Source organism: Charadrius vociferus, unplaced genomic scaffold, assembly GCF_000708025.1.
Source record: "Charadrius vociferus isolate BGI_N301 unplaced genomic scaffold, ASM70802v2 scaffold436, whole genome shotgun sequence".
Classification (NCBI taxonomy): Eukaryota; Metazoa; Chordata; class Aves; order Charadriiformes; family Charadriidae; genus Charadrius; species Charadrius vociferus.
This window is the reverse complement of record NW_009649187.1, coordinates 2,433,246-2,459,200: the sequence shown is the minus strand read 5'-3', so window position 1 is coordinate 2,459,200 and position 25,955 is coordinate 2,433,246. Positions and strand designations below refer to the sequence as shown.

Below are 25,955 nucleotides of genomic sequence, written 5' to 3'. Positions count from 1 at the left end.
CCTTCTGCTCCTTTTTCTCCTCTGTTAATGTACTTGCAGACTCAGATGTAGTTCTTAAGCAATTACTTAATAGTTGTTTTTGGACTAAACTTGCTGTTGCTGGACTTGTGGGAAAGTAACATTTCCTGCTCAAGTTTCTTTTCTTAAATTGTCTAAGCAAGCATCAAATGTGTTTATGACTGAACAATCGGCAAGTCATTCAGTATGTGCTGTGAAACTTGATGTTTCATTCTGTGTGAATACTGTGAACACACCAGCTCTGGTCAAGGTGACAGTGCTGGCAAAGGAGAAAAGCTTTCCACTTGCATGGAAGTAAAATTATTTTAAGTCCACAGATGGCATATTTTGTGCAGCTCTCATGTTTGCGCTTCCAAACTTGTTGCTTTCCTTGCTTTGTCTGTGAGCTTACCAGTCGTCTTAGAACAAGGTGAATAAACTAGCTGCAGTTGAAGACCTTCAAGGATAAGGGTGAAACTTAAAAGACACCGCTACTTATGTTATCCATTTCACTGAAGTTGATTAATCAGTGAGATTGAACTCTATGGGACTGTTTAGAGAAGTTGTTGATGCCCCATCCCTGGAGGCGTTGTTCAAGGCCAGGTTGGATGAGGCTTTGAGCAACCTGGTCCAGTGGGAGATATCCCTGAACATGATGATCTAGATGATCTTAAGGTCCCTTCCAACCTAAACCATTCTATGGTAATTGTAAGATCTGCCTGCCTCTAACTTGACTTCAGGACATAGCTGGGCTTCAGTTTCTCATAAAACCATGGAAAGCATATGTGAAAGGAGAATGGAAGGTCTCCCATTTGTCCCTTACTTTCTTGCCATCCTCCTGCAAGATGCAAGTTAGAAAACCTTCCAGACCTCGTTTGGGTGAGGATGGGATAGAAAAAAAAAGAAATAAGATTGAAAATGGGAAGCAGAAAATATCTATCTCCATAAAGAGGGGTAAAACAGGTTGAAATGGGACTTGTCAAATTCACACGGTCAAAGAAAACTGAGGATACAGGCTGTGAATAAACTGAACACTGGATTGTCATTCATTATGTTCTGCAGTGAAAGAACAAGGGAACCCTCAGTCTAGTAGATCAGTTTAAGTTTATGGAACAAACCTCTTCATGCTGTGGGTAGTGAACTTCTATTATTTGCTCCCCTATAAGGTGAAAGGCAGATAATTCTCAGATTCCAGGAGTGGTTAGACAAGGTAACAGCCAACAGGTTCATACATTGATACTGAAAGGGTTAAGCAGGGATGTATTGTCTTGTATTCCTCCAACATTCCCAATTCTATGTCAGGAAAGGTCTGTAGGGAGTGGCTGGGCCTACCAACAGTAGCAAAAGGAGGCAAAATACTAGGCTTAGTTAACCCACGTGTGATCCAGTAGGGCATTTCTGATGTCTGTTCAACCTGTTGAGATAAGTGTAATTTGAGGTCTTTAAGAGAAGCTTCTGTCTCTGTACCGGGTGCTTTCTCTGATTTGTCCTCAAGCTAGAAGTTAAAATTGGTAACTTGCAGTGCCAATTAACGTCAGCGCTGAGATTTTTCTCTTGGGAAGAACAGGCTATTCAGTCATGTTAAATGTTTATGTAGATGTTGAGAATATAAGGCACCTGATTTACAAACTGAGTTGTTAATGTATTTTGTCATTATGGAACATCTAATATATATATAATTACATATAACTATTTTTGTTAAATGTAGTTGGCACAATAGAACAATGAGCATAGCTATACTGTGATGGCTTTCTTGTAGAATTTAGATATGCTAGTGGCCTATGATCAAAGTTTATTTTGGGAAAAGATAGGTTATCTGGCCTTGAAGTTCAGGGTTTTGTACTCTTCTCTAGGACTTGCCTCCCATGTTTTGGGGTGGGGCTCTTTCTCTCTTAGTACTTCCTACACTAAAAGGTTCTGGACTGAATATCAGGTATCTTCTTGCACTAATAGATATCCTGCTTTGCTGCATGACTGTGGCTGTCAGTACAAAGCATCTAGATCACTTCTAAATTCTCTTGTGAACAATCAAACCCTTCTCGCTCTAGGTGTTGGGCTAAGCTCTGCTACTTTTTTCATATTGCCACCTTAGATTACAAAATATGTCATAATACACCCCAACACCTCTCCCTTCTAGTCAAGTATGTAAAATTCAAATCCAGTGTGAGAACTATGTAGTACTTTAATGTGTTTTCTTGGGACTATGCAACTGAGCTTTTGGAGAAAAACCCATTTCCCAGTCCAAGATTGTTCATCTTGTAGGATTTAGAAGCATGACTTTACAAGCCGAAGTAAAGCTGCTGTTGTGTCTGACCTAGCAGGAGCACTTTATGTCTAATTGGAAAAGAAAAGCAGGAGGAAAAAAGCGTCCTGTGGAATTTGATCACTCTAAATATAATCAAAAGCCAAAACCTGATTCAGATGGCGAACACCATTGCTAATGCTTCAGTATGACTTTTTGTTAGTCACTCGAAGTTAGTGACTCTATAAGACCTGTTGGATCTGTTCAGAGGATGTTTCAATGCAGTACACATGTACCCACGTGCTTAATGCTCCCAAAGTGAGATGACTGCCAAACTCCTCCTTAGTGTAGTTGCAGTACTCACAGGAATGTATAGTATCTCCCTGGAGTACATAGTTGTGATGACCTAATCCTTAGAGATAGTCAGGTTTGATTTTAATACTAAAACATAGCATAAATGGACACAGTTGGATTCTAAAACACTAGTGTGAAATACAGCTGGAGTCTATTTTGAAGGTGGTGAAATGCATGTGATTTTAGTTAGAATTGCTCATTACTTAAGGAAAAAAACAGTCTTAAGCTAACAAAGTATTTATGGAAATTTGGGGTTGTGACAGAATGTTGTACATCTTTCTGGGAGAACTTTACATTTAATACACTAGGTGTGGGCATAAGCAGTTATCCTTATATCTAGTTTAGAAACTAACTGAAAAAAGAGGAGAGGAAGGGCCCAAACACTAAGCGAAAGATCCAGCACAAGTTTTAACTTCATTTTTAAAGTAAGGGGATATTGAGTATGACTGAAAACTCTCAGAAAAGTATATGATACCGTTGCTCTTCTAAATGTAGAATGGGTGATTGCTGGCTGTATTAAAGAGGTTGTTGAACCAGTGAAGGTGGAAACTAGATATAACTGTGAATGTTATCTAGCTCATAAGTATTACTACATATTAGTAAAACTAGCTAGATTTTTCTACTAGTGGTGCAGAGTAGAAGGCTGGAATAGAGCCATGGCAAAGTGTTCTTTAAGGCTCCAGAACACCTCTTGCTGCAAACTGTCTAGAAGCCTAAGAGGCATCAATTGCATGTTAAACCATTCAGAGGGCTTTAACTACTTGGAGACTTCAAAATGCCATATGATGTGAGGGTGTGACATACAGATGGTGACCATTTTCCTTATAGTAATTGCTATTTGGTGTTGCTAGTGCCTTGTATTATTGATTTTTATTAAACCTAAAAAAAACATTTTGATGTTGTTTTTTTTTTTTTTAGGTGATAAGAAGGAGAGTTGGGAAGATGACTCTCTAAAGCAAAAGACAACTGAATACGTGAAAACAAATACTTCTGAGAACTATGCAGAAATACTAACATTGAAGGAAAGAATTGAAACCTTGGAAGGCCAGCTAGCTGCTGTTGAAGAACAATGCAGAAGAGAAAAAACCAAAAAGGAAGAGTTCAGTAGGCACATAGCAAACTTGCAACTCGAGCTCTCTGCTTCTGAAGAAAGGGCTTCTGGCTTAAGTGAAGAATTTCGGCAGTGTCGAGCTGACTATCAGGAGATTGTTTCTGAATTGAACAAACAGAAAACTATAAATAGGGAACAAGAAGAAAAGATTATTCAGCTAAATAATGAAGTAGAAAGTGCCAAACAAAATATAATTGATAAAGTGTCACAAATTAAAACAATGCAGTCCAAAGTAGATGAGCTGTATGAATGTCGCTTAGAGTCTTATGCTATGGATGTTGATTTAGTTAATCCAAAGGATTCCTTAGACTCTCGAAAAGATGAACCAGAGAGAGATCAAATGAGTCCTATATGCATGCAGTCCCAAACTGCTTCTACAGCAGATCTGACACGGGAGAGCTCCTTTCACTGCAGTGTTGAAAGCTTTTGGGAAGAATGTAAAAATATTATTAAGGCTTCTTCACAGAAAAGTCAGCGGATTCAAGAACTACTTCAACAGGTTGAAGACTTAAAGAAGGGACTTTATGAGTCTGAGAATTATAATAATCAACTGAAAATAAAATTAAATGAGATAGCAAATCAAGATTGTCAGTCCGTAAAGGAAAAAGATCTTATAAATCAGTTACAAGAGCAAATCCAGAAGAAAACACAGGATTTTGAAAAACAGGCTGCAGAAGATCACAAAGTAATTGCACAGTTTGAGGAGGAAGTTACCAACTGCAAGGGAAAAATAAGAGAGCTTGAATGCCTCTTGGAGGCTTTTAGAGCTAAAGATGCTAGTGTAACGAAGTTAGAAGAAGTACTTAAGGAAAAAGAATCTATTATTTTAAATCTAGAAAGTAATACAGTAGCTCTGCAAGAGAAATGTGCCAATTCAGACAAAAAAGTGAAAGAATTAAATGATCAAGAAGCAAATCTGAAGGAGGAAGTTGTGCAGTTGATGAATAGCTTGGAGAACATGAAACAGTCCCTTCAGGAAAAGGAGAAAAACGAGGATGAGCAAATACAATCTATAGAATTGTAAGTAAATGACGAGATCACTCATAGCCCTTTGAGAACACACTCAAGTTAAAACTACCTTCTGTCAGCATCAGTTTATTTTGACATAACACATTTGTATGTTTATCAGCTTTGTTAACCAAACTGCTTCATTAAGAAGTTTTAATACACTATTTGAATTTTATATTTGCATATTCTGCTGGCTGTGTTTTCCTTACCTGTTAGTATGTTCTTTCAAAAATATAGATCTAAATCATGCAGAACTATTGTGAAGGGAAACGGGAGCATGCAAGGAAACTATCTGGGCATCTCTAATAGTTTTACATTGCATACGCTTTCTGAAGGAAGTGACATATAGTTTAATGTTATAACCTGTGTCTTGTATAAAAGCAGGCACCATTTTGTTTGGAAAGGACTAATGATAAAAAGGAAAAGAAGAAATGAGGAAAAAAACCACCTAGGGAGTAAACAGCTGGTTTTGGTAATAACTATTCTAGGTGAACACAGTCTACTATAAGAACTTGAATAAATAATGGGCGTAGGAGGGTAGAACTTCCCCTACCTCCCTATAATTTTTAAATCTTTAAAAAATAAGAGATTAAATGTATCTGAGAGATTATATTTACTATATGGTAAGGAGATAGCAATCATGCAAAAATAGCTTTAAGATGCTCTATAGCCCTTTTCCTGACGAGGGTTTCTGTAGTGCCGTGACTGTGGGAAATGGCATATACTCTAAAGTACAATTTAACATGAAGATCTGGAGATCCTTGACCCTGTGCCTGTAAACCTTTGAAAGGTTTTCCTTTTGTATTGTCAGTTATAGAATCTAAAAAACCTTCTATTAGTCTTAAAGTAAAAATCCAAGATGTCTTACTGTAAACTTTTTTAAATAAATACGACCATTTAAAAATAAACCCATCAAACTTCTTAATTTCTTTGTAGCACTTGTAACAGCAGTACTTCATGTAATGTTATTGTTTTTTTTTCTGTTTTCTCTTGATTTTTATTTATTTTGATCCTTACAAGGTCTGGGATGTAGATACCAAGTTCAAACTTACTGGATATTAACCTTGTTCATTTTGTTACTTTGTAAGGACACCTAATGACAAAAATGATTGCTCTGCTATCTTAAAAAAAAAAACAACAAACAAACAATGAAATTACAATGTTCAGAAGTGAATCTGAGCAGTTTCTTACTTCAGGATCATATAGTAAGAAGCTGAAATTCAAAAGTAAAATTATGAAGCTTGTCATTGATCTGATAGATCTGATATTCTGTTTATGCATAAAACCAGGAGTCAGAGCCTGGGTTAATGTGTAAAAGCTATTTCTTTGAGATGTGTAACACTAAAGTTAATTGTGTCTCTTACTTTCTAACACAAGGCTACGTAAAGATCTCTCTGAGAGCTCTGCCCTTGTACAGAGTTTGAAAAAAGACTTGCAGAGGAAAGAGGAAGAATATGCAGATTTGAAAGAGAAATTTTCTGATGCCAAGAAACAAATTCAGCAAGTACAGAAAGAGGTTGGTAACCATAAGCCAAATGTTTCTTCTGCGAGTTTACGCTTGGGGTTCTGTTGTTATAAACTGTTTTCACAAATCTCAAGCTACAAATGTTAAGTGATTCATAATAAGGCTATTTTGAGTGATATTTACGGTAACAGTGAATCTTAAGTTATATTGCCACTGAAGCTGTAAGCTGAAGATAAGACCAGATGTCAAAACACTGATTAGTACAGATATTGAAGGGGGGATGTGAATTTTATTACTACATTTGAAAAAGGTTTGTGAAAACTATGGCTAATCTGGTTATGGAGAAGGACTTTATAATCTTTATAACAACAGTAGCATTATGTTGCTATTTGTGCTGACTTCAAAGCCTCAGACTTCAGACTTGTGGAAAATGCTTATCTCTGGGAGGGGAAAAAAATGGATTAATCAGAACAGGAAAGCACTAACTTCTAGACACTTCTTAGAATCTGAGCTATATTTACTATTAAAGTCAGGGAGAAGAAATGAAAAATAGAATAGCTTTTATTAATGTTAACTGTTAGTATTTAGTTATCAAGTAGTAAGATTTTCTTAGAACCTCATGGGGTATTCCAAGAACTTACAACCCAAAAGACTATTGAAAGAGTTTGGATTTGAAAGTTAAGCTTTAAAAAACTATTATTGTCTTCCCCAGCAGCCTAACATTTGAGGACTTTTAACTACTCAACATTCAGTATACAATCCTCTATTTGAGAAGTAGCAAGCAGTGGATGTGATCACATACCAGAAAACATTCTTTTTTTTTTTTTAAAGGAGAACTGAATTCATAGTTTGATTAGACTGTTTCCTGGTGGTTTATTTGTGGGTTTAGGTTGGTTTTTTTTAATGGTGTCATTTCTCCCCCCCCCCCCCCAGTCCGGCTAAATGTAATAGGCAATGGTGAAAATCCTTCCCTAGGAAGGATGTCCAATATAGTGCACTTCTGGCCCCTGAAATTTACCTAAGGTGCTTGCAAAAATTTAATTCTTAAAGTATTTTGTTATACAGATAACTTGCAGAGATTGTAAAAGGCTTATAGCTAAATGATGGCTTTGCTTCCTGTCTTTTGTTCATTGTTACAGGTGTGTACAATGCGGACTGAGGAGAAATCCCTGAGGAACAAAATTAATGAACTTCAGAAAACTAAAAACCAGTTTAGTGAGGAATTAGAGATCAAACAGCGCACAATCCTGCAACTTAAAAAGGTATTTTATTTTTTAAAATTTTACTTTTAATTTTTTTAACTAATCCATTAATTAGGCAATTTTCCAAGCAACCACAGAAAGCTTACAGAAATTGGGGTAAAAATAAGAATAGCCAGCTGAAAGTAGTTTTAACAGATGAATGAAAGATATTTAAAGAACTTCTCACTGCAGGACATTGTCAAATTGTTTTAAATAGAATAGTCTGCCTAGTAAATACCTGCACATATTCTGGTATGTGTATATATATATGTATATATTATATATATCACTTCAGTATGTTAGTAATATTTTTCTCAACTTTTTTCTTTAAATCAGCTTGAATGCTCCAATATATGAAAAACAATTATTCTGGACTGCTTTTACTTTATTCATTACTTCTTAAAACTCAGAATGAAAAGCTACTTGTGTCTAGCATGTATACATGTTTCTTCTAACATGTTTTCTTTAATTTGCTTTCAATGTGATATTTAGGAACAGGTGAACAATGAGAAACTGGAAGAAATCTCCAAACAGTATGAGAAAACATGTAAAGGTCAGAAAAAGCTATTATTGTTTCTTTTCTTTTTCTTTGGAGTGGAATGGCAACATTATGAGTTGTCATGTTGTTAATAAATTTAGTCTTGTATATTTATATTTTAAAATACTGAGAAACTCCAACCTGAACACTAAAATGTTACAGTCTAGTAACTAATTTTTACTGAATCATTATTAGTATGTATATTTGAAAGCAAAGAAACCATCTCAGAATAAGAAAAAGAGGAAGTGTGGATTTGCTGTATTGGTGTTAACTTATTAAATGTTGGTATTTATTTGCCATTTTAGTTGGCCATTTTAACAAAATCAAACATTGGAACATGAACTAGCATGGTAACAGTTTCTGCAGGTGATAAATATTTAGCAGTTGAACAACAGTTAGTTTCTCATTTAATACAAGCCATGGTCTGACTGTTGTTAAAACTGAAACACTCACCTAAATCAAGTTGATGAGAATCACTTAGGAATTTTGGATTCGCATAGTTCAGTAGAGATGTCCTGTTTCTTTCTGATAGAGCTTTTGATCTCAAGAAATGGGGAAACAACTTGTAATGAAGGCACTTCGGGAGAGAATGGTGGGAACTAGGAGGGGGCTCATTTGTAAACTTGTCTTCAAATCTTCAGATCTGTGTGCAAAGGAAAAAATAATTGAAGATATGCGGATGACATTAGAAGAACAAGAACAGACTCAGATTGAACAAGATCAAGTGCTTGAAGCCAAATTAGAAGAGACCAACAGATTAGTTTTGGGTAATCTCTCCATGGGAAGGGACCGGGGGGCAAAATTGTTTGGAATGTATTGTGATAGCTGCTTTAAATGTCTATTTTTATTGTTGACTGTTATTTAGGCATTAATTTTATGTGGTACATACCAAATTTCTAACAGGCTTCTGTTTTCCATTTGTAGTCATAGCTGATAAATCCAGGTAACTTTAGCAGAAGGATGTGAATGTGGTCAAATATGCATTTGAAACTATATATTACATAACCTCATTTTGTGTACTGACTAGAACTGGAAGCATGGAAGCAAAAGTGTGGAGAGCTGAATAACCAGAGTGATACTGACTTGCAGAAAAAGATGAGCAAAAATGAGGAGAAAAACATAAATGAAAATGAGGAATTAATAAAGCTGCAAAAAGAACTGAAGGTAAAACACAGTGATGTAACCTATACTTAGTTTTAAAGCCATAACTTTCTTGGGAGTCTAAATTTTTTTGTGTCACTATCTTCAAGAGCTAGGGTGTGATATGGTAAGTTGGTACACTGGTAAAGGAAGCCTCTAAAAACTGCAGTGCACTGGATGCAGTGTCTTTGTAATATACTGCATCACTGATGCCACATAATGGAGTGCACCCTTCCCTGTGTTATGCTACCATGGATGGTGCTTTTGTAGCTGGGCTCATCTTACAGTTGTCTTAACCAATCCAACTCCTGATATCTGTTCTGAACCTCTTTCCTGTCAGTTGCTTGGGCAATTAAATCAAACTCTTTCAAGATCTGGTGTTTGCTGTGTGACCTGTAAGCCCTTCCTGTTATGCTGAGAATTTACCTCTAATTCTCATTGGATTAGAAAGTAGACTTTTCCAAGCAGCTTTTCAGGTGCCTTCTGTCTTATGCGGGAGAATGTCTGACAAGAGGTGTGATTGTGATAGAAAATGAGGCAAAGTTGCTGTGGGTTGAAGTGATGTTCTTAGGTCTGCACTATCTCTGTGTACCATTCAAACTGTATTGCATCCTTTGCCTTTCAGTCTTGAAGTAAGTTTTGTAACATGTCCTGTAAGTCAGCATAGAAGATTGGGAATTTGTAAATTAAAAGGGGTCTCTTTATCATTACTTTTAGTGTAACTTTTGTAGTGTTTGTGGCTTACCCAGAGCATTTTTAGAGGGGAAAAAAATTCTGTTCCATAAAGACATGCCAGTCTGAATTAGAAGTGCTGAAAATTTTTAATTTTTCCCAATAGAGAAGAACAAATGAGAATGTAGTCTTGAGAATATGCTGGAGTAAAACTGCTAGTATTTCTGTTGTCTTTTTGAAGCGAATCAATTTAATGGTAATCTGGATTTTAAGACTTCTTTTTCTGTTGCTTAATCTCTGCTTTTGATTTTATTTCTGGTTTCATTAAAATAGGAAAATGAGGCGAAGTATCAAACTGAGAGAAGGAAGTGGCTGGAGGAAAAAATGGCACTCATAAGTCAAGTAAAAGATGCTGAGAACCATCGCAACAGAGAAATGAAAAAATTTGCAGAGGACAGGGAGCGTCATGTAAAGCAACAAGCAGAAATTGTAAGTGACTGGAGGACTTGGCAGAGTCCTCTAGTTTAAGTCTTGAGTATAGAGCACATTTCATGTCAAGTGTTAAGTGTGGGCACTTGAGGGTAGCTGGCCTTTCACAGAATCACAGAATGGTAGGCATTGGAAGGGATCTGTATATCGTCTAGTCCAACCCCCTTGCCAAATCAAGTTCACCTAGAGCAGGTTGCACAGGAACACATCCATGTGGATTTTGAATATCTCCAGAGAAGGCAACTTCACAACCTCTCTGGGCAGCCTGTTCCAGTGCTCTGCTGCCCTCAAAGGAAAGTAGTTTTTCCTCAGGTTGAGACGGAATTTCCTGTGTTCCAGTTTGTGCCTGTTGCCCCTTGTCCTGTCGCTGGCCACCACTGAGAAGAGTCTGGCCCCATCCTCTTGACACTCACCCTTTAGATATTTATAAGCACTGATGAGATCCCCCCCTCAGTCTTCTCTTCTCCAGGCTAAACACACCCAGGTCTCTCAGCCTTTCCTCACAAGAGAGGTGCTCCATTCCCTTGGTCATCTTTGCAGCCCTCTGCTGGACTCTCTCCAGTAGTTCCTTGTCTTTCTTGAACTGGGGGTCCCGGAACTGGACACAGTACTCCAGATGTGGCCTTACCAGGGCAGAATGGAGGGGGAGGATGACCTCCTTCAACCTAATGGCCACATTCTCTTTAATGCATCCCAGGATACCATTTGTCCTTCTTGGCCACAAGGACGCATTGCTGGTTCATGGTCAACTTGTTGTCCACCAGGACTCCCAAGTCCCTCTCTTTAGAGCTGCAACCCCTAACCTTTACCAAAGTCCCCTCACTTTATCGCATGGCAAAGCCTGGATGAGATCTCAATATGAAAAGGGAATAATAGGAGGGTCATAAAATGAAAACGCTTACTATGTAATGGAAGTTAATATGCCTGTTCCTTTCTATCCTATCACCATCTCACTTTGAATTCTTCAAACTTCACATTGTGGGTAAAAGACCGATAAGTTACTTAAATGAATTGCTACTTAATGAAGCTAAGAAAACATACTTTGAAAAACAAGATTTGCTGCTTGGCTTTTCTAAAAGCAAGCAGAAGTTGACAAAGACAAGCTTCTTTCCAGGTATAGAGTAAAAATACTTGATCAAAATGCTAGTGGTTTTGCTCCTGTATCACTTTCAAGGTAGAGTGACTGACAGTAAATCACAAGGTGGATACCTTGCCTGTTCCCTGGACTGTGTCAAGGTTGTAATTTCTTGAGCATATGAAATTATTATATGAATCTATACTATCTAAAACTATATTTGCATCTAGAAGTAGTTAGCAATGACTTTCTGGACCTGCAGCCAGTACAGGAGGATGTTGGGACTTAGGACTACTTTCACTTTGTGACTTTGCTTGCCTGAGACTTGTTAGTAATAAAATCAAAGTGAGCAAACTGGTGTGGAGATTCTTACAAAAAATTCTCTTCAAAAACCATATGAATATAGATACAGATTTTCTAATTGAAGCGTGGTTTGGTTTTGCATATTTGTAGTGTAACTAGTTCTATGTGAGCTTTTTAAGTTCTATATAGGCTCTCAAGTTTACGAAGGCCACAAAATAGTACTAACTATGCAAAACCAAACTATCAGAACAGTTCAGATAGTGTGTAGAAGTGGTGTTCAATTCTAACCTATTTTTTTCCCATTTAGGAAAGACTTGCTGCACAGCTGCTAGAAAAGGACAGTAATCTTCAAAAGTGGCGTGAAGAAAGAGATAAATTAGTAGAAGCTTTGGAAGTACAGCTCAAGACTTTGGCTTCTAACAACACACAGAAAGATAAAGAAATAGCAGAACTGAAACAGGGTGCACTGAAGGATTCGGCAAAGGTCATCTCTTTCTTGTCCCTATGTAGTATATTTTTTGTTATCTATTCTGCAAAACACTATATTGTTCTTTGCATGTTGGCTTTATTTTTTTGTTCTTAAACACTGTCATATTGAAACCATTTGCAACTAATTTGAAAAAGCTTTATTTGTAACAATAACTGAAGTTTCAAAATATTTAGTAGTTCAACTAAACACTCAAGTCTATTTGATCCTTTAACTGTAAAGTTGGACTGGAAATCTGAAACAACTATTGCACTTGTTGCCTTTTTCACAGCACCAAGGACATCATAAACAAATGGGAGGTGAACTTCTTATTATTCTACTTCTGTAAAGTAAAATTAAAAAATTGCATTACGTCTTCCCAGGCTGTTATATGACTTTTCATCTTAAATAGTAGCCCCTCATACGTGAAACTATTGGCTTTTTGTTGGATAGCTGACTGTTTTAGCCTGCAATTCTAAAACTGATTTGACCAAATAATTGTAATGATGCTCGTGTACATATTACTGTCTTTTGCAATTCCTGCAATTTGTGGCAATTTTTGCTATGTTTATTAGGATAAAGAAACTGATATAGAAGAACTAAGAAAACAGCTGGCTGAGAAAGATGACATAATAAAGGAATTGAAACAACTCATTAACCATGAAAGTCTTCAATCTTTGGCAGAAGTACCTTCACCTGAAGAAGGACAACATAAAATAGATCAGTCTGTAAACAAAGAGGTAGGTATGTTGTATTTATAGAAAGTGTGTACTAATAATATGTTAACTTGTTTTGTTGTTTTTTCAGTATATATTTCAGCAACATTGGGAATCTCCTGGAAGTTTCATTTCGTAGTTCTTCGTACTTAACTATAGCTACAGTTCTGAGTTCTTGTTCATTCTTTCTCTCTCCATCTTTCATACTTGCTCTCAGAGGGAAAAAGTACTTTAATAGAATACCACCTCTCTATACACTATGGAACTTGCATACCTGAGGGAAAAGCTGGTTAACTAATGTAGGTTCTAGAGATATGGAGACATAGTATTTGTTGTGTCATCTGAGTTTGGATATGTCAGTGTTGATGGATTTTCAGCTCAAACAACTTTCACGGCATCACCTATAGTGTGGTAATAGAGGTCATTCTGTAATCAGAGCTGCCAGCCCATGTAGGTGTTCACAACATCAAAACAGTATCTTGCATCCCACTTAAAACCAAAGCAAAAAAATAATTGGAAGTTTACACAAAGAAAAGATAAACTCTGCGTATTTCCTGAACAAAAATTAAAAGGCTTGCAACTGTACTGACACTCTTGATTCTGACTGAACCCTCGTGTGCTACATAAACAGTATTTAATGAGGTAATTCTCCTGCTAAACTAAATTAATGATATATGGTTCCATTTCCAATTCATTATGAACAGGGCTGAACATGGATTTCCTAGCAGTCCCTCCCCTGGCTACTAGAAGATGTGATTCTCCTTTTGTTGCAGAACTGGAGTGAATGCCAAAATGCATCTCTTCATCTCTTTTCTGTCTACTGCCAAATAAGACTGTCTGGCTAGTTTCCTGCTACTTCATCAGTTCAGCTAGTGCCATATAGATAAAACTTGTGATGTATGAGGGAGGACAGAATAGCGCTCAGAAGGGTTACTGCTTTATACAGCTTTCTGATAACAGCTAAGACAGCACCATAAAATTAGGGATTTGTTATAAAATTAGTCATAGAGAAGAATTGTTGTGAACAGTTGGTGCTGAAGTATTAACCTCAATCCAGTAGCAACAATACTTGATGTTATGAATAAGGAGAGGTTGCTGAACAGGTTTATCATGTGAGAAACTGTTACAGTGGTAAAGTGAATGGGATGAAGTTTTTTTGGGAAGCCAAATAATTCTCAGGAAAGACATAGTGGAGATAAAGAAGAAACTCAAATAATCAAGGTGATATGTCTCCTGCCTTGAGAGGAGAGGCTAAGAAGCTGGCACTCTGATTAGGAGAGGTTAAGGCCACTGGAGGGTTATGGGTCTGAGGCTTACAAAATCATGGTTGGGGTGGGTAAACAGAAGGCAGAACTGTCCTTCCTAAAATCCTGCGAGAGCTGGCAGCACTTGACGAAACTAATAGGACATAATTTTAAAACGGTTAAAATAACGTATTCCTATATGAAGCAGCTAGTGATCTTCTGGAAGTGGTGGAAACAAGTACTGTCAGCAGGGATTATAAATGCATAAATGTATTTATAAATGGATACTCCAAGGATTAGGCAGAAGCGTACCCTGTGACACTTCTAATGCAACAACTGAGAATGCTTGGAGAATACGAAGGAACAGATAACAAAGTGGACAGGATCATGTGTGTTAACCCTAAATAGCATCTCCCTTTGCCAGTCTTGGAGGCAGAATATTGAACTAGATGAGCTACTGGTGAGACGCAGGAGGGCATGTTTTCTGATCACATCGTGAATAGATGTTACTGACTTTAACTTGTGTTGTCTTTCAGCCCAGGTGTTTATTAGCTGTCTGTGCTTAAGCTTTTATATTGTAACTTTAGAAAACTCAAAATATTGAGTTTTACAGTCTAGCATAAACTGTTGTCATTCTAAATATTTACAGCTTATGGGAAAACAAAGCAAGACTAATCCTATAGCTGGACAAAGTATTCCAGTAAGATATGGTGAAGTTAAAGAGCATTATTCATTATCTCGATGTCCTAGCAGTACCTCTTCATTAAGTGAGGTTGGTATAAAACTTTCAAATTTGAAAAAAAATTTATTCTGCTAAATGCAGAATAGGGAAGAACATGCGTCTTGTTGCCTGAAAAATTCTAAAGCTTTATTCTGCAAATCCCTGTCTTGATGATCAAATCACCTGATTTAGTGGCTTTTGGTAGAAATAAAAGCTGTATAACATAATAATGTAAATTATATCTGACTTCAACTGTATGCTCTTGAAAACTTACCTCTCACTGACGCTTGTGAAGTGGCTGATTATTAGGTAAGTTACTGGGGGGGGGGAATATAAACCCTTTTAAATGGATGAGCCATAGCAGGGCAAATTGGATTTGCTTTCTTCTACTGCAGGATTCTGGTGTGTAGCTTTGTTAGCTAATGACACTAACCATTCCTATGTAACTTTTTGATTGCTAACTCTCATGAAGTAACAGTTATAAAGAAAACTGTTTTGCTTAGCCAACTCTGTTCTTGGGGAATGCAGTGGTGCTGGTATTCCTACTCACAATCCCAGCTGAGCCTGTTGAAGAAGGTGACTACTTTTTGGCTCTCTGTGAGCTTTGACCAGTTTCCTTTTTGAAAGGAGGAAGTTAACCTTCAGAGTGAACTAGCATAAAAAGCAACAGCAGCTAGTCTGTTTGGGACCCTACTAGCAGCAGTAGTAGCAGCCACGTGCCATTTCTTACCGCCACCAGCCCCAGCAGCTGATCTTTCATTCAAACAGCTGGTGAATTCATTTTTTTTTATGCTAGCCAGCAGCTGAACTGCTGCCACGTAGGTGCAGGAGCCGGGAAGTCCACAGCTCTGACTGTCTTGCTGATTTTGCTAAGAAAAACAGGGCTGAATGGATGGTGGAAGGTAGTAAGTGCTGCTGAGGAAGAAGAGTTGTGCAAACTGAACTTTTCATCCCACCCTCACTGTGCAGCTCTTGTGGTTTGGCTGTAAGCAGGTACAAGACAAGGTCTGCAGCTTGTGGGCGATGGTGCTGCCTGAATGCCTGTTCTTCCTCCAGAGAACAGATAGTGATTTAGAAGTCTCTCACAGGTTGAATTTGGCTTGTAGCTTGCCAGTTGCACCTTGTTACTTATACAATTAATTTCTCTAGTGTAGAAGAGGAAGGAAAAGCTCCCTAAAGATAAGCTAGAGAGAGATGATACTTTTCCCTTAGAAGCTCCTATTACTGCCTAGTTCCTAAGAAGCAGCAGAGTTAAGATGAAGAAAATAATGTCAATTCTACTACTGCTAGCTGTGAAAACTTTGACCATCTGTTTCTGCTCTTGAGGAAAATGACCTGGAAACAAAGTATCAGGCTGAGTTCAGCAAGGAAAACTTTAAGTTCTGTGATCATAGATGAAAGTGTTAACTTTTTTAAATTTAACAAAAAAGTTTTAGAAAAGAGTTATATTCTGCTATAGTAGAATTAGGTTTCTTTACTTCTATTATAAGTGTTCTGAAAGCTAACAGCTGGAAAATTGAGTGCTTGCTTTGCAGTCCACTAGGGAGGGATATGTATTACAGTTTTTTAACTCATAGTTATTTTAAAACTTATTTCCTTAAAACTTCGTATGCTTGCAGGACCATTCAGAAATCGTCCTTGACTCTTCTGAAGTGTCCACAGAAAATGGAAAAACTAGTCGCTTCCCAAAACCAGAAATGGAAATCCAGTTCACGCCTCTGCAACCCAATAAGATGGAGGTGAAGCACCAGGGCAGCACCTTACCAGTTACAGTTAAAATGCTGAAGCCAAGAAAGAAACGGAAGAGTGAAGAGATGGATGAGGTATGTTCTAGACCAATCGACAAAATATGTTGTGCTTTCTGAAGGCACTGGAAAAAGTACTGAACCCTATCTACAGATGAATATATTTCATCTAATGTAGTTACCTGTGGTTTTAGAGAAGACTGTTTTACCAATCCATTTAAATCTCTTCATAGGCAGTAGCCCATGTTCATACCCTTATGGGATAACATTTAGCTACGTAACTTTTCAATAACATGGAACTAAATTTAAAAGTATCTTATTGCTCTTTTATTCACCAGAGCGTTAATCTTAAATGTTATTTTCATGTTACTTATGCCAAACAGAAATAGATTATAAAATGATTAACTGTCACAAGTCTACTGAAGACACAATTTGTTTTTTAAATTTCCTAAAACTGAAAAGCACACTGTCAGCACTGAAACTAAGGGCTGAGGGGAACACTGTGGAGCTAAAATAACCATGTACTGCTCATGTCAAATTTAAAAAAAAAATAAAACAATAGAAACACTTAGTCTTTTAGAAACAAACAAAACCAAATCCTCTGCAGAGACTCCTTTCTAATTAAGCAAAGAATAAAATCCTCTTTCCCTTTTCTGACACTGTTATCAGTTGGTATGGCTATCAGTGATCTGAAATCTCTTGGCACGCCACAAGATAGAAAACATCTTTTAAGGACAGCTTAACAATGATACTATGTTACCAACCTGTTTTTATAGTTGTCACTATAAATGTGAATTTACATTTAGATTTACTGAGATAATTTAAATTTGTGTGTTCACTTGTGAGATATCTTAAAGCCAAAAGCACAGGAAATAATGTAGAGAAGAAAATAGTAAATGTCAGAAGGGTTTGACTACAGGTATTTCTAGTTCCCTTCTACAAGTTTGGTGTTTAACACTTGGAATAGTTACCCCTATCCAGTATTAGCCAATGCCTCCCTACTGGTAGTCATAGCATTTAAACAGTGACTGCTTCTGTAATGTAATTGTTGTTCTTTCCAGAAGAATCCTAGTTAAAACTTGTTGTATTTATTTTCCTAGGATTTTGTGAAAAGTGAGAACAAGAAAAATGCAAAACCTGCTATGACTAATTCACCTTCTACAAGCAACAAGAAAATGGTTTGGCTTTGTTCTATTTTTGAAGTTATTTTGGCCTTTTCTGTAAAGGTGGACTTGTGAAAGGAGCAAACATTCTTATGCAGCAGTATCTTATCCTTGTCTGTGTAATCGAATAGGATTCTTAAACACTTATGTTGTCTTCCTACTAAACTCTGTAAGCTAACCAATGAGTAAGTTCATATTTGCCAAGAATGTGTACTAGTTGCAGTGTGCAATGATTCAAAGGGAAGGATATTGCATATTAAGTAGTTATGAAGACTGGTTTGAACATACTATTACATGGGATGTTACAGGCAACGCCTCTGAAGTAAAACTAAGGTTTATGTCATCTATGTTCATGACAATTATAAAAAGATGATTTTAGGCCTTAGTAATAACCTGGTTCAGAGGGTGGGTAGTAGATTTGTTTTCCCAATCAGTTTCTTCCTGGTTTATTTATAACTAGAACAGCTTGTCTAATGAAATACCTTACAACTTTGAATCTTTTTTTTTAAAGAAACTATTTATTTCCTATATTACTCATGCCCTTAAATATATTCTGTAAAACAGACAATTTTTTTTTCTTCTGGGTGGAAAATGAGATTGTCTACATTGCTTGCTGTGCAGTATCATTACTATAATGAACAGAGGTGTCAGTAGCAAAGCTCAAAGTGTCAGCTTGAAAATAACGTTGAAGTGTGGAATAAAATGGAATTAAACTTGAAGATAAGTCAATTTTCAACTTAAACAATGATCTCATGTTTCTGTACAGATGTCTACTACGCAGTCGCTCAGAAAAGAATACTCCTTAAGAAAGCAAGAATCTACTTCAAGTAAAATGTCAGCTAAAAAGAAAGATGGAACACTACAAAAAATTGGAGATTTCTTTCAAAGTTCTCCTACTATTATTCAATCTAAAGGTTTGTACAGAATAACTAAGGCTTATTTCATATTATCTGGGCATTGTAGAATGGCTTTTTCTACTGTAATCTATTAATGTATATGTTAAAGGACATGTCTGCTGCATTAAGTTGTTCTTTTGTTTATGAAATAATGGAGTCTGTACTCAGGCCTGCTATGTGGAATCTTGCAGAGTAGAAAAGGCTGTTTTCATTGCAAGGACCACATAGTTCTAAAGTTTGGGTTAAGTGTGAAAAGTAAACCAGGTGGAATGAAAGGACACTATGGAATATGTGCATATAAATTTATCATAAAAGCAATCATAACTGTTAAGCTCAAAAGGCCTGAGTTACTTTGTTCTTGCTTACAATAAGAGTAATTTCAGAAACTTGCCTAACTGCTCTTTAAAAAAAAAAATAAAATAAATAAATCAAGAGCTAAATCCAAACTCCAAATTCTTACCTTAGAATCATAGAAAAGTTTGGACTGGAAGGTAACTTCAAAGTTCATCTAGTCCAACAACCCCTGTAATGAGCAGGGACACCATCAACTACACCAATTTACTCAAGGCCCTGTCCAGCACTTCCAGGGATGGGGCACCTACCATCTCTCTGGGCAACCTGTTCCTGTGTGTTACCACCTGTGTTGCAAAAAAAGGGGGGGGGGGGGGGGAGGGAGGGGAAACCAACCAAACAACCAAAAAAACCCCAACCAAAACCAAAAAACCCCAACAACAACAAAAAATCCCAACCAAACAAAAAAAAGGCAAAAAACACACTTCTATATATCTAGTCTAAATCTTCCCTCTTTTAGTTTAAAGCCATTACTCCTTGTTCTATCACAACAGGCCCTAGTAGAAAAGTCTGTCCCCCTCTTTCCTGTAGGCCCCCTTTATGTACTGAAAGGCTGCGATAAGGTCTTTTCCCCATAGTCTTCTCTTCTCCAGGCTGAACAACCCCAACTCTCTCAGCCTGTCCTCACAGGAGATGTGCTCCTGCCCTCTGATCATTTTTGTGGCCCTCCTCTGGACCTGTTCCAACAGGCCTCTCCTGTGCTGAGGGTTCCAGAGCTGGACATGGTACTCCAGGTGGGGTCTCACCAGAGCAGAGTACAGGGACAAAATCACCTCCCTTGACCTGCTGGCCATGCTTCTTTTGATGCAGCCCAGGATATGGTTGGCTTTCTGGGCCGGTACCCCCAAATCCTTAGCAGGGCTGTTCTTAATCCCTTCATCTCCCAGCCTGTATTGATTACTGGGGTTGCCCTGACCCAGGTACAGGACCTTGCACTTGGCATTGTTGAACTTCATGAGGGTCACACAGGCCCACTTCTCAAGCCTGTCCAGGTCCCTCTGGATTGTATCTCTTTCCTCAGGCGTATCAGCTGCACCACTCAGCTTGGTGTCATCTGCAAACTTGCTGAGGGTGCACTTGATGCTACTGTTTGTCATTGATGAAGATACTGAATAGTATTGGTCCCAGTGCAGGCCCCTGAGAGACACAACTTGTCACCAGTCTCTAGCTGGACATTGAGACGTTGACCACTACCCTCTGGATGCAACCATCCAACCAATTCCTCATCCACTGAACGGTCCCCACCCATCAAATCTATCTCTCTCCGATTTAGAGAGAAGAATGTTGGGGGGGACCATGTCAAAGGCCTTACAGAATTCCAGAGAGATGATACCCATAGCTCTTTCCTCGTCCACTGATGCAGTCACTCCATCATAGAAGGCCGCTAGGTTGGTCGGGCAGGATTCGTCCTTGGTGAAGCCATGCTGGCTGTTTTGAATCACCTCCCTGTCATCTATGTGTTTTAGCGTAGCTTCTAGGAATATCTGATCTATGATCTTCAAAGGAACAGAGGTGAGGCTAAGAGGTTGGTAGTTACCAGGGTCCTCCTTTCTACTCTTTTTAAAAATGGGTGTAATGTTTCCCTTTTTCCAGTCCCTGGGGACTTCACCTGACTGCCATGACTTCTTAAGTATCATGGAGAGTTGCTTGGCATCTACATCAGCCAATTCCCCCAGGACTCCGGGATGCATCTTGTCAGGTCCCATAGACTCCTGTATGTTCAGGTTCCTCAGGTGGTCACACAAACCTGATCTTCTCTTACAGTGGGAGGGACTTTTCTTTCTGCAGTCCCTCCACTTGAGCGGTGTGAGGAGTGAGGTTGCCAGTGAAGACTGAATCAAAAAAGTCGTTGAGTACCTCAGCTTTCTCTTCATCTGTTGTTACCAGTTTTCCAGTCTTGTTCATTAGAGGGGGTATGCTTTCTTTTACCTTCCTTTTCTGGTTGAACCTTGTTCTGTAAGCAATCCATCTTCTCCCCCACTACTTTGTTTCTGTGGAAACAATTAGTGATTTTTTTCATGTACATATGTGGGAGTGGAAGACTAGTTCTACAGAATCTGAAAGCTGCTGTCTCGTGAAAATATTTGGAAGACTTCAGTAAACTGACTATGAAGCAACTAATGGATTTTGCTAAGTTTAAGCATAGCCTTGGGAAGATCAATTGCTACAACTTTCCATCGAAGAATATATTTTTTTTCTTTCCTATAGTAAGACATGATCTCTGAGTTACTGTTTTTTGGGTTTGTTTTTTTTCTTAAAGATTAAAATTAGCAGAGGGCACAAGAAATTGTCAGTGTTAAATTCTAAAAGACACTATTATTTGGTTGGTTAAAACAAGGTCAGCCATTATTCAATGTGGACAGTTAAAATTAAGATCTCTACTAACTTGAAAACTTGACTTGCTACAGGGTACATCTTATTTATCTGCTGTAACACAGTCTAGATGATGAGAATAGTATTTTCAAAATTTTCCATGTTTGTCAGATTGGTTCCATGAGGACAGGATATCATTATCAATGGCAGCCAAATTCAGACTACTCAAAATTTCACCCTGAAAATACTTAATTTGAGCAAATGATTTCTAGTTTGTAACCTTTATTACCATGTCAGGTATCTCTTTTGCTCTTATGCAAAACTTAGTATAGTTTGGGATTTCTTCTTTCCTTCTAGCTCATAATATGCATACACTCATCTATTTATAGAGCCAGTACTAGTTTGATAAAACTTTGCAAATATATAGAGAAAACTGAGTCTGCACTGTGCTTTAGTCAGCACAAAGAAGTTAAGCCTGTCATTCAACTCCTGTTGAAGTGTTTAACTTCCAGTGAAATCTGAATCCTAACTGATGATTTTTTTTGCATCTGATGCAATAGAAAACTGTGGCAGTCAACTACCACTTCTGACTTTTTATATTTAAACCTCAAACTGCGTCTGTTTAACTTTTAAACTGTTTTTAATACAGCTTGTTTTATTCATTAATTTTGAGGGTCACAAGACCAGCAAGACATTGGTTTACAATAATTTTTTTTCTTGTAGCAAAGAAACTGATTGCGACAATAAGCTCTCCCAAGTCAGCAGAACCAGAAAGTGTCAAAGAAACCGATCTCAAACCAAAACGAGCTAAGAGAAAGCTGTATTCAACTGACATTTCTAGCCCTCTAGATATTCCTGCTTCTTCGGTAAGTGATTACATGTTACTGTTCTGTCTACTGTAATGTATTTCCATAATCTTGGCTTAAAATAACCTATTAAGGAGACAGGAGAAACCTAAAGGTCTGACCAAGTTGCAGAAGAGGTTTGAAAGTACTACTTATTTCTTGATTCTACCTAACCATTCCTTTTGGTCTTTTCTTGCTGTTTTACTTAATTTTCTCTGTTTTCTCACCTATCTTCTCTGTGTCTGACTGCTGACTTGCTGTATAGGTGATACAGGGATCACGGAGATATCTTTAAATTTGGAATAGTGGATATCTTAGTTGTGGTATGTGGAGGATTTTTTTTTTTTCTCAACTACAGTAGTTGAGTCTTAATTTGTTTTTCCAGTAGTTGGTTTTCATTTAAGTGTAGGATAAAGGGAGTATAGAAACAGACCATTAAGGGATCCATAGATTTGGAATACCATAATTGAAACACTAAAGATAAAGGTCTGCATGTACGATCAACTTTGCAGGGCAAGTAAGCACCTAAGATAGTTTCCAATTCCATTTATGCCCAGCTGATATTTGGGTTACTTTAGGATGTGGATACATCCACGCTTTTCCAAAGCACACTTTAGCTAGCCTCCTGGGCGTGCCTAAATTGTGTTGACCTGCCTAGAGTCTTATAGGCCAGGGCTTGATGTATTGTTTGTGAAATCCAACTTTATGGTTTTGACAATAACTATAGTGCTGAATGTACTCTTGTTCTGTTGGAAGTGCATCTCTTCACTCTGTTCAATCCTTTCTTCCTTTTGTTATGGTGAGCGTTTGCCCATGCTGAGATATCCTGTTGAATTTTCTGTAAATTCCATGAAGGAATGCAGCAGAAAACAAAATGTTGTCCAGAGGAGGATGAAGAAAATGACAGAAATGCAAAGCAAAAGAAGCTAAGAAGCTTGGAAGTGAAAGGAAAAGTGAAAGACTGAATCCTGGGAAAGTCAGAGAAAGCTGAAGCAATTTAAGCTAAAAATATGTTATCTGAACACTTCCTGTTTCACTAAATGAGTATTAGAGATTAGAAGTGAGAGCTGTTTTCAGATCACGCTTTTCTTTGGACTTGGGTATTTGTTTCAGCAAAACTGGATTTTTCTATTTTCCCTAGTATTTGTTGTTTATACTGTTGCACTAAAATGCTGTCTCTGTCCTGGAGACCTCTGACTAAACGATAATAGGCAAATTTCTTTCTGAAAACAGCTTCTGGGAAAAAACATGTTGTTGGTTACATGGGTCTAGAAGTACCTGTCATTTGTCTCTGAAGAAATGCTGAGTAACTCTTGAAATATTGTCTTTTTCAGATCTTTATAGAACAAAAAGAGAAGGAAAGTGATCATCTAATCATCAAGCGACGGCTACGATCAAAACCAGCTAAATAATCTTGCAAAAGCATGTTTGTATTTCTTAGGGCATATTTCTGTTATTTTACAGGAAGTAATAGATACTTAGTCATGATCCAAAGTCTGTATATAGATGTATAGAATTGTCCTGATGGTTTCCGGTTCTGACTCCATTAAAGCTGAAATATTGTTCAAGAAAGCTTGTGTCTGAGTTTTTTTTAGGAATGGTGTCTTCAGACGTGTTAATTTATCTGTTGTGCAGTAAGAACTATGCCTGTGTGGAATGGTTTAAGTTACTTTTTTCAGGTGGCCAGTATACCTACCATAACTTTGAGTGGAAAAAAAAGAATACATATCAAAACTTGTGTCCTTAAATTCTTTAAAAAGATTAAAAAAAAATTCTGTGAAGGGACAAAATTAAGGAATTGGTACTACGTGAAGAAATATGTTTTTCATCACTGAAGTGGTTTTAACCATCTTCTACTCACTCTTCTAAATTAAGCAATTTATAAACATAATATTCTTTGGGGATTATAATATCCATAAATAATTATAATCTGCTATTAGAAGTGACCCACTCTCAGATATTTGACATTTTATTCGAACCATCTAGTTCTGCTCAACTGGAACAGCTACTTTTTGTGTAATAAGGCTTCAGCTTATGATGAGTAGCTGAGTAAACATTTAAAACTCTTTCGGTTTCATCAACATAGCGTTTACCTAGGTCACAGGCAGTGACTGCATTTCATAGGATTTTGTATTGTTTGAGGTACAGTACTGGTCATCTTTCAGAAAAAGATGAAACTACTTTGACAATGACCTACTCTTGATGTGGATGAAGCAAGATCATTTACTCTAATTTATTGCTCATGCAACCTTTTTTTTTTTTCATTACTACCAACAATACAACATTGGTTTTACTTGGACTATTGGATTATACTGATTATTACTGAGATTAAAATTGCTTTTCTTGAAAGAAAAAAGTGACTTTAAATGCCTGTTGCCGTTTAGCTTTAACAAATTTGATACCTTTAAAAATGCAAATCAATGTCAAAATGGTCATTAGTCATTTCTTTAGTAGAAGTAGTTTTCCTTTAATTTTTACGTGACTATAGCTTAGATGTGGACAACATGCTGTGAGCCAATTTAGTGGCAACAACCTCTGATGTGGTTTTCTCTACTGTTCTCCAGTAGATGGTCTGTGCATGAAATGTCCCTTCAAAAGAATAATGCATCGTTCAGTTCTGTAAATCCTGACTTGTAAGATCAGATTTTCATCCTAAGTTGCTTCTCTAGTTTCCTGACTGTAAAATGGGGTTGTACTTCTGTGCTCTTCCATATCTTGTCCTTAACAAAGGAAGATTGATGTCTTGTTCTTCCTAACTTCAAAGTGGCAAAGTGAGTCTGATTCACAAATCATTCAGCTCTTCCATTGCCTCAACTTTTTGCCTTCACCTTCTGTCTGTGTGAATGAGAACTTAGATTTTCTTTTCAATTAGCTTGTTCCTGGTATTGCCATCTTCTTTCTTCCCTCCTTTCGTTCTAGTAGAAAAATGTAAAATCCAGGTGATGGTCAAATAATTCTAAATAAAACTAAACGCAATGCCACTTAATATCTCTTCACAGGTAGGATTTTGTACTTTGAGCCCCTTTGTAGTTCCCCAGATCTTGTTTTCTGATGTCTGTGGTCCAGATATCTGGATTGATCTCTTTCAGGGCTATAGAAGAGCATGGCAGTGAAGATTCTTACCTCATGTAGGTGCGAGTTGTTTATTTTACAGAAGTCTCATAGCTGGAGACAGTAAATATATGAGGTGAAGTCATATAACCGTCTTAAACAATGGGACAGTACTTGGAATATTTATTATCTGTTTTTCTTGTAACATTTTGTCTGTCTTTTCCCATTTTTAGCAGATGTTCTCAGTCAGCTGTTCATGTTGCCCCTTAACTTGTTTTTTCTGAATCGTTTCAGTTAATTTTAGAACCTATCAGCATGTGCCTGTTCAGCTGGATTGTTCCTTCCATTGTGTATAACCTTGCACTCGCCTGCAGTGAAATTCAGATGCCATTGCATCGCCTTGAATGACAGTTTGATTGCTTATCATTAAATCATCAAATGGCCTTATAGCTCTTATTTAACCAAAAAACATTTGCAAGGTAAATGCAGGATTGAAAGAATGCCGAATTACTTGATTGGTGCGTGTATGATTTCTTTATTGATTCAAATGTGTGGAAAGTAATAGAAATATCTTCAGCCATTTGACGTCTTTGAAATTGCTGATTGATAGTGTTTGTTCTCCCTATCAAATATAAAATTTCATCATTTCAAATAACTTGCACTGCTTTCTGATTTCGTGGGTAAATAACAAGTGACAACACATTTAACAGCATTTATTTCAATTACTCTGGTAAATTGCAATTTACCAATCTCTGCAACTAAGTAGAATCTCTCAACTTCAGCCACTATGACACTCAGGAATGTTACCA

The 25,955-nt window shown here is 37.3% G+C and overlaps 1 protein-coding gene across 1 annotated transcript in view; it reads left to right on the top strand.

Annotated features, from left to right (window-relative positions):
* Positions 1 to 23,507, top strand: part of KIF20B (kinesin family member 20B) — a 41,705-nt gene extending 18,198 nt beyond the window's left edge. The window contains exons 19-32 of the mRNA XM_009888805.1: positions 3,512 to 4,724; positions 6,090 to 6,228; positions 7,317 to 7,439; positions 7,911 to 7,971; positions 8,598 to 8,723; positions 8,984 to 9,120; positions 10,102 to 10,257; positions 11,943 to 12,119; positions 12,677 to 12,841; positions 16,402 to 16,605; positions 17,628 to 17,705; positions 18,457 to 18,604; positions 21,974 to 22,116; positions 23,430 to 23,507. Of these exons, the coding sequence (XP_009887107.1) occupies positions 3,512 to 4,724; positions 6,090 to 6,228; positions 7,317 to 7,439; positions 7,911 to 7,971; positions 8,598 to 8,723; positions 8,984 to 9,120; positions 10,102 to 10,257; positions 11,943 to 12,119; positions 12,677 to 12,841; positions 16,402 to 16,605; positions 17,628 to 17,705; positions 18,457 to 18,604; positions 21,974 to 22,116; positions 23,430 to 23,507 (2,948 nt within the window). The remainder of the gene's footprint in view (positions 1 to 3,511; positions 4,725 to 6,089; positions 6,229 to 7,316; positions 7,440 to 7,910; positions 7,972 to 8,597; positions 8,724 to 8,983; positions 9,121 to 10,101; positions 10,258 to 11,942; positions 12,120 to 12,676; positions 12,842 to 16,401; positions 16,606 to 17,627; positions 17,706 to 18,456; positions 18,605 to 21,973; positions 22,117 to 23,429) is intronic.
* The last annotated feature ends 2,448 nt before the right edge of the window (positions 23,508 to 25,955 follow it).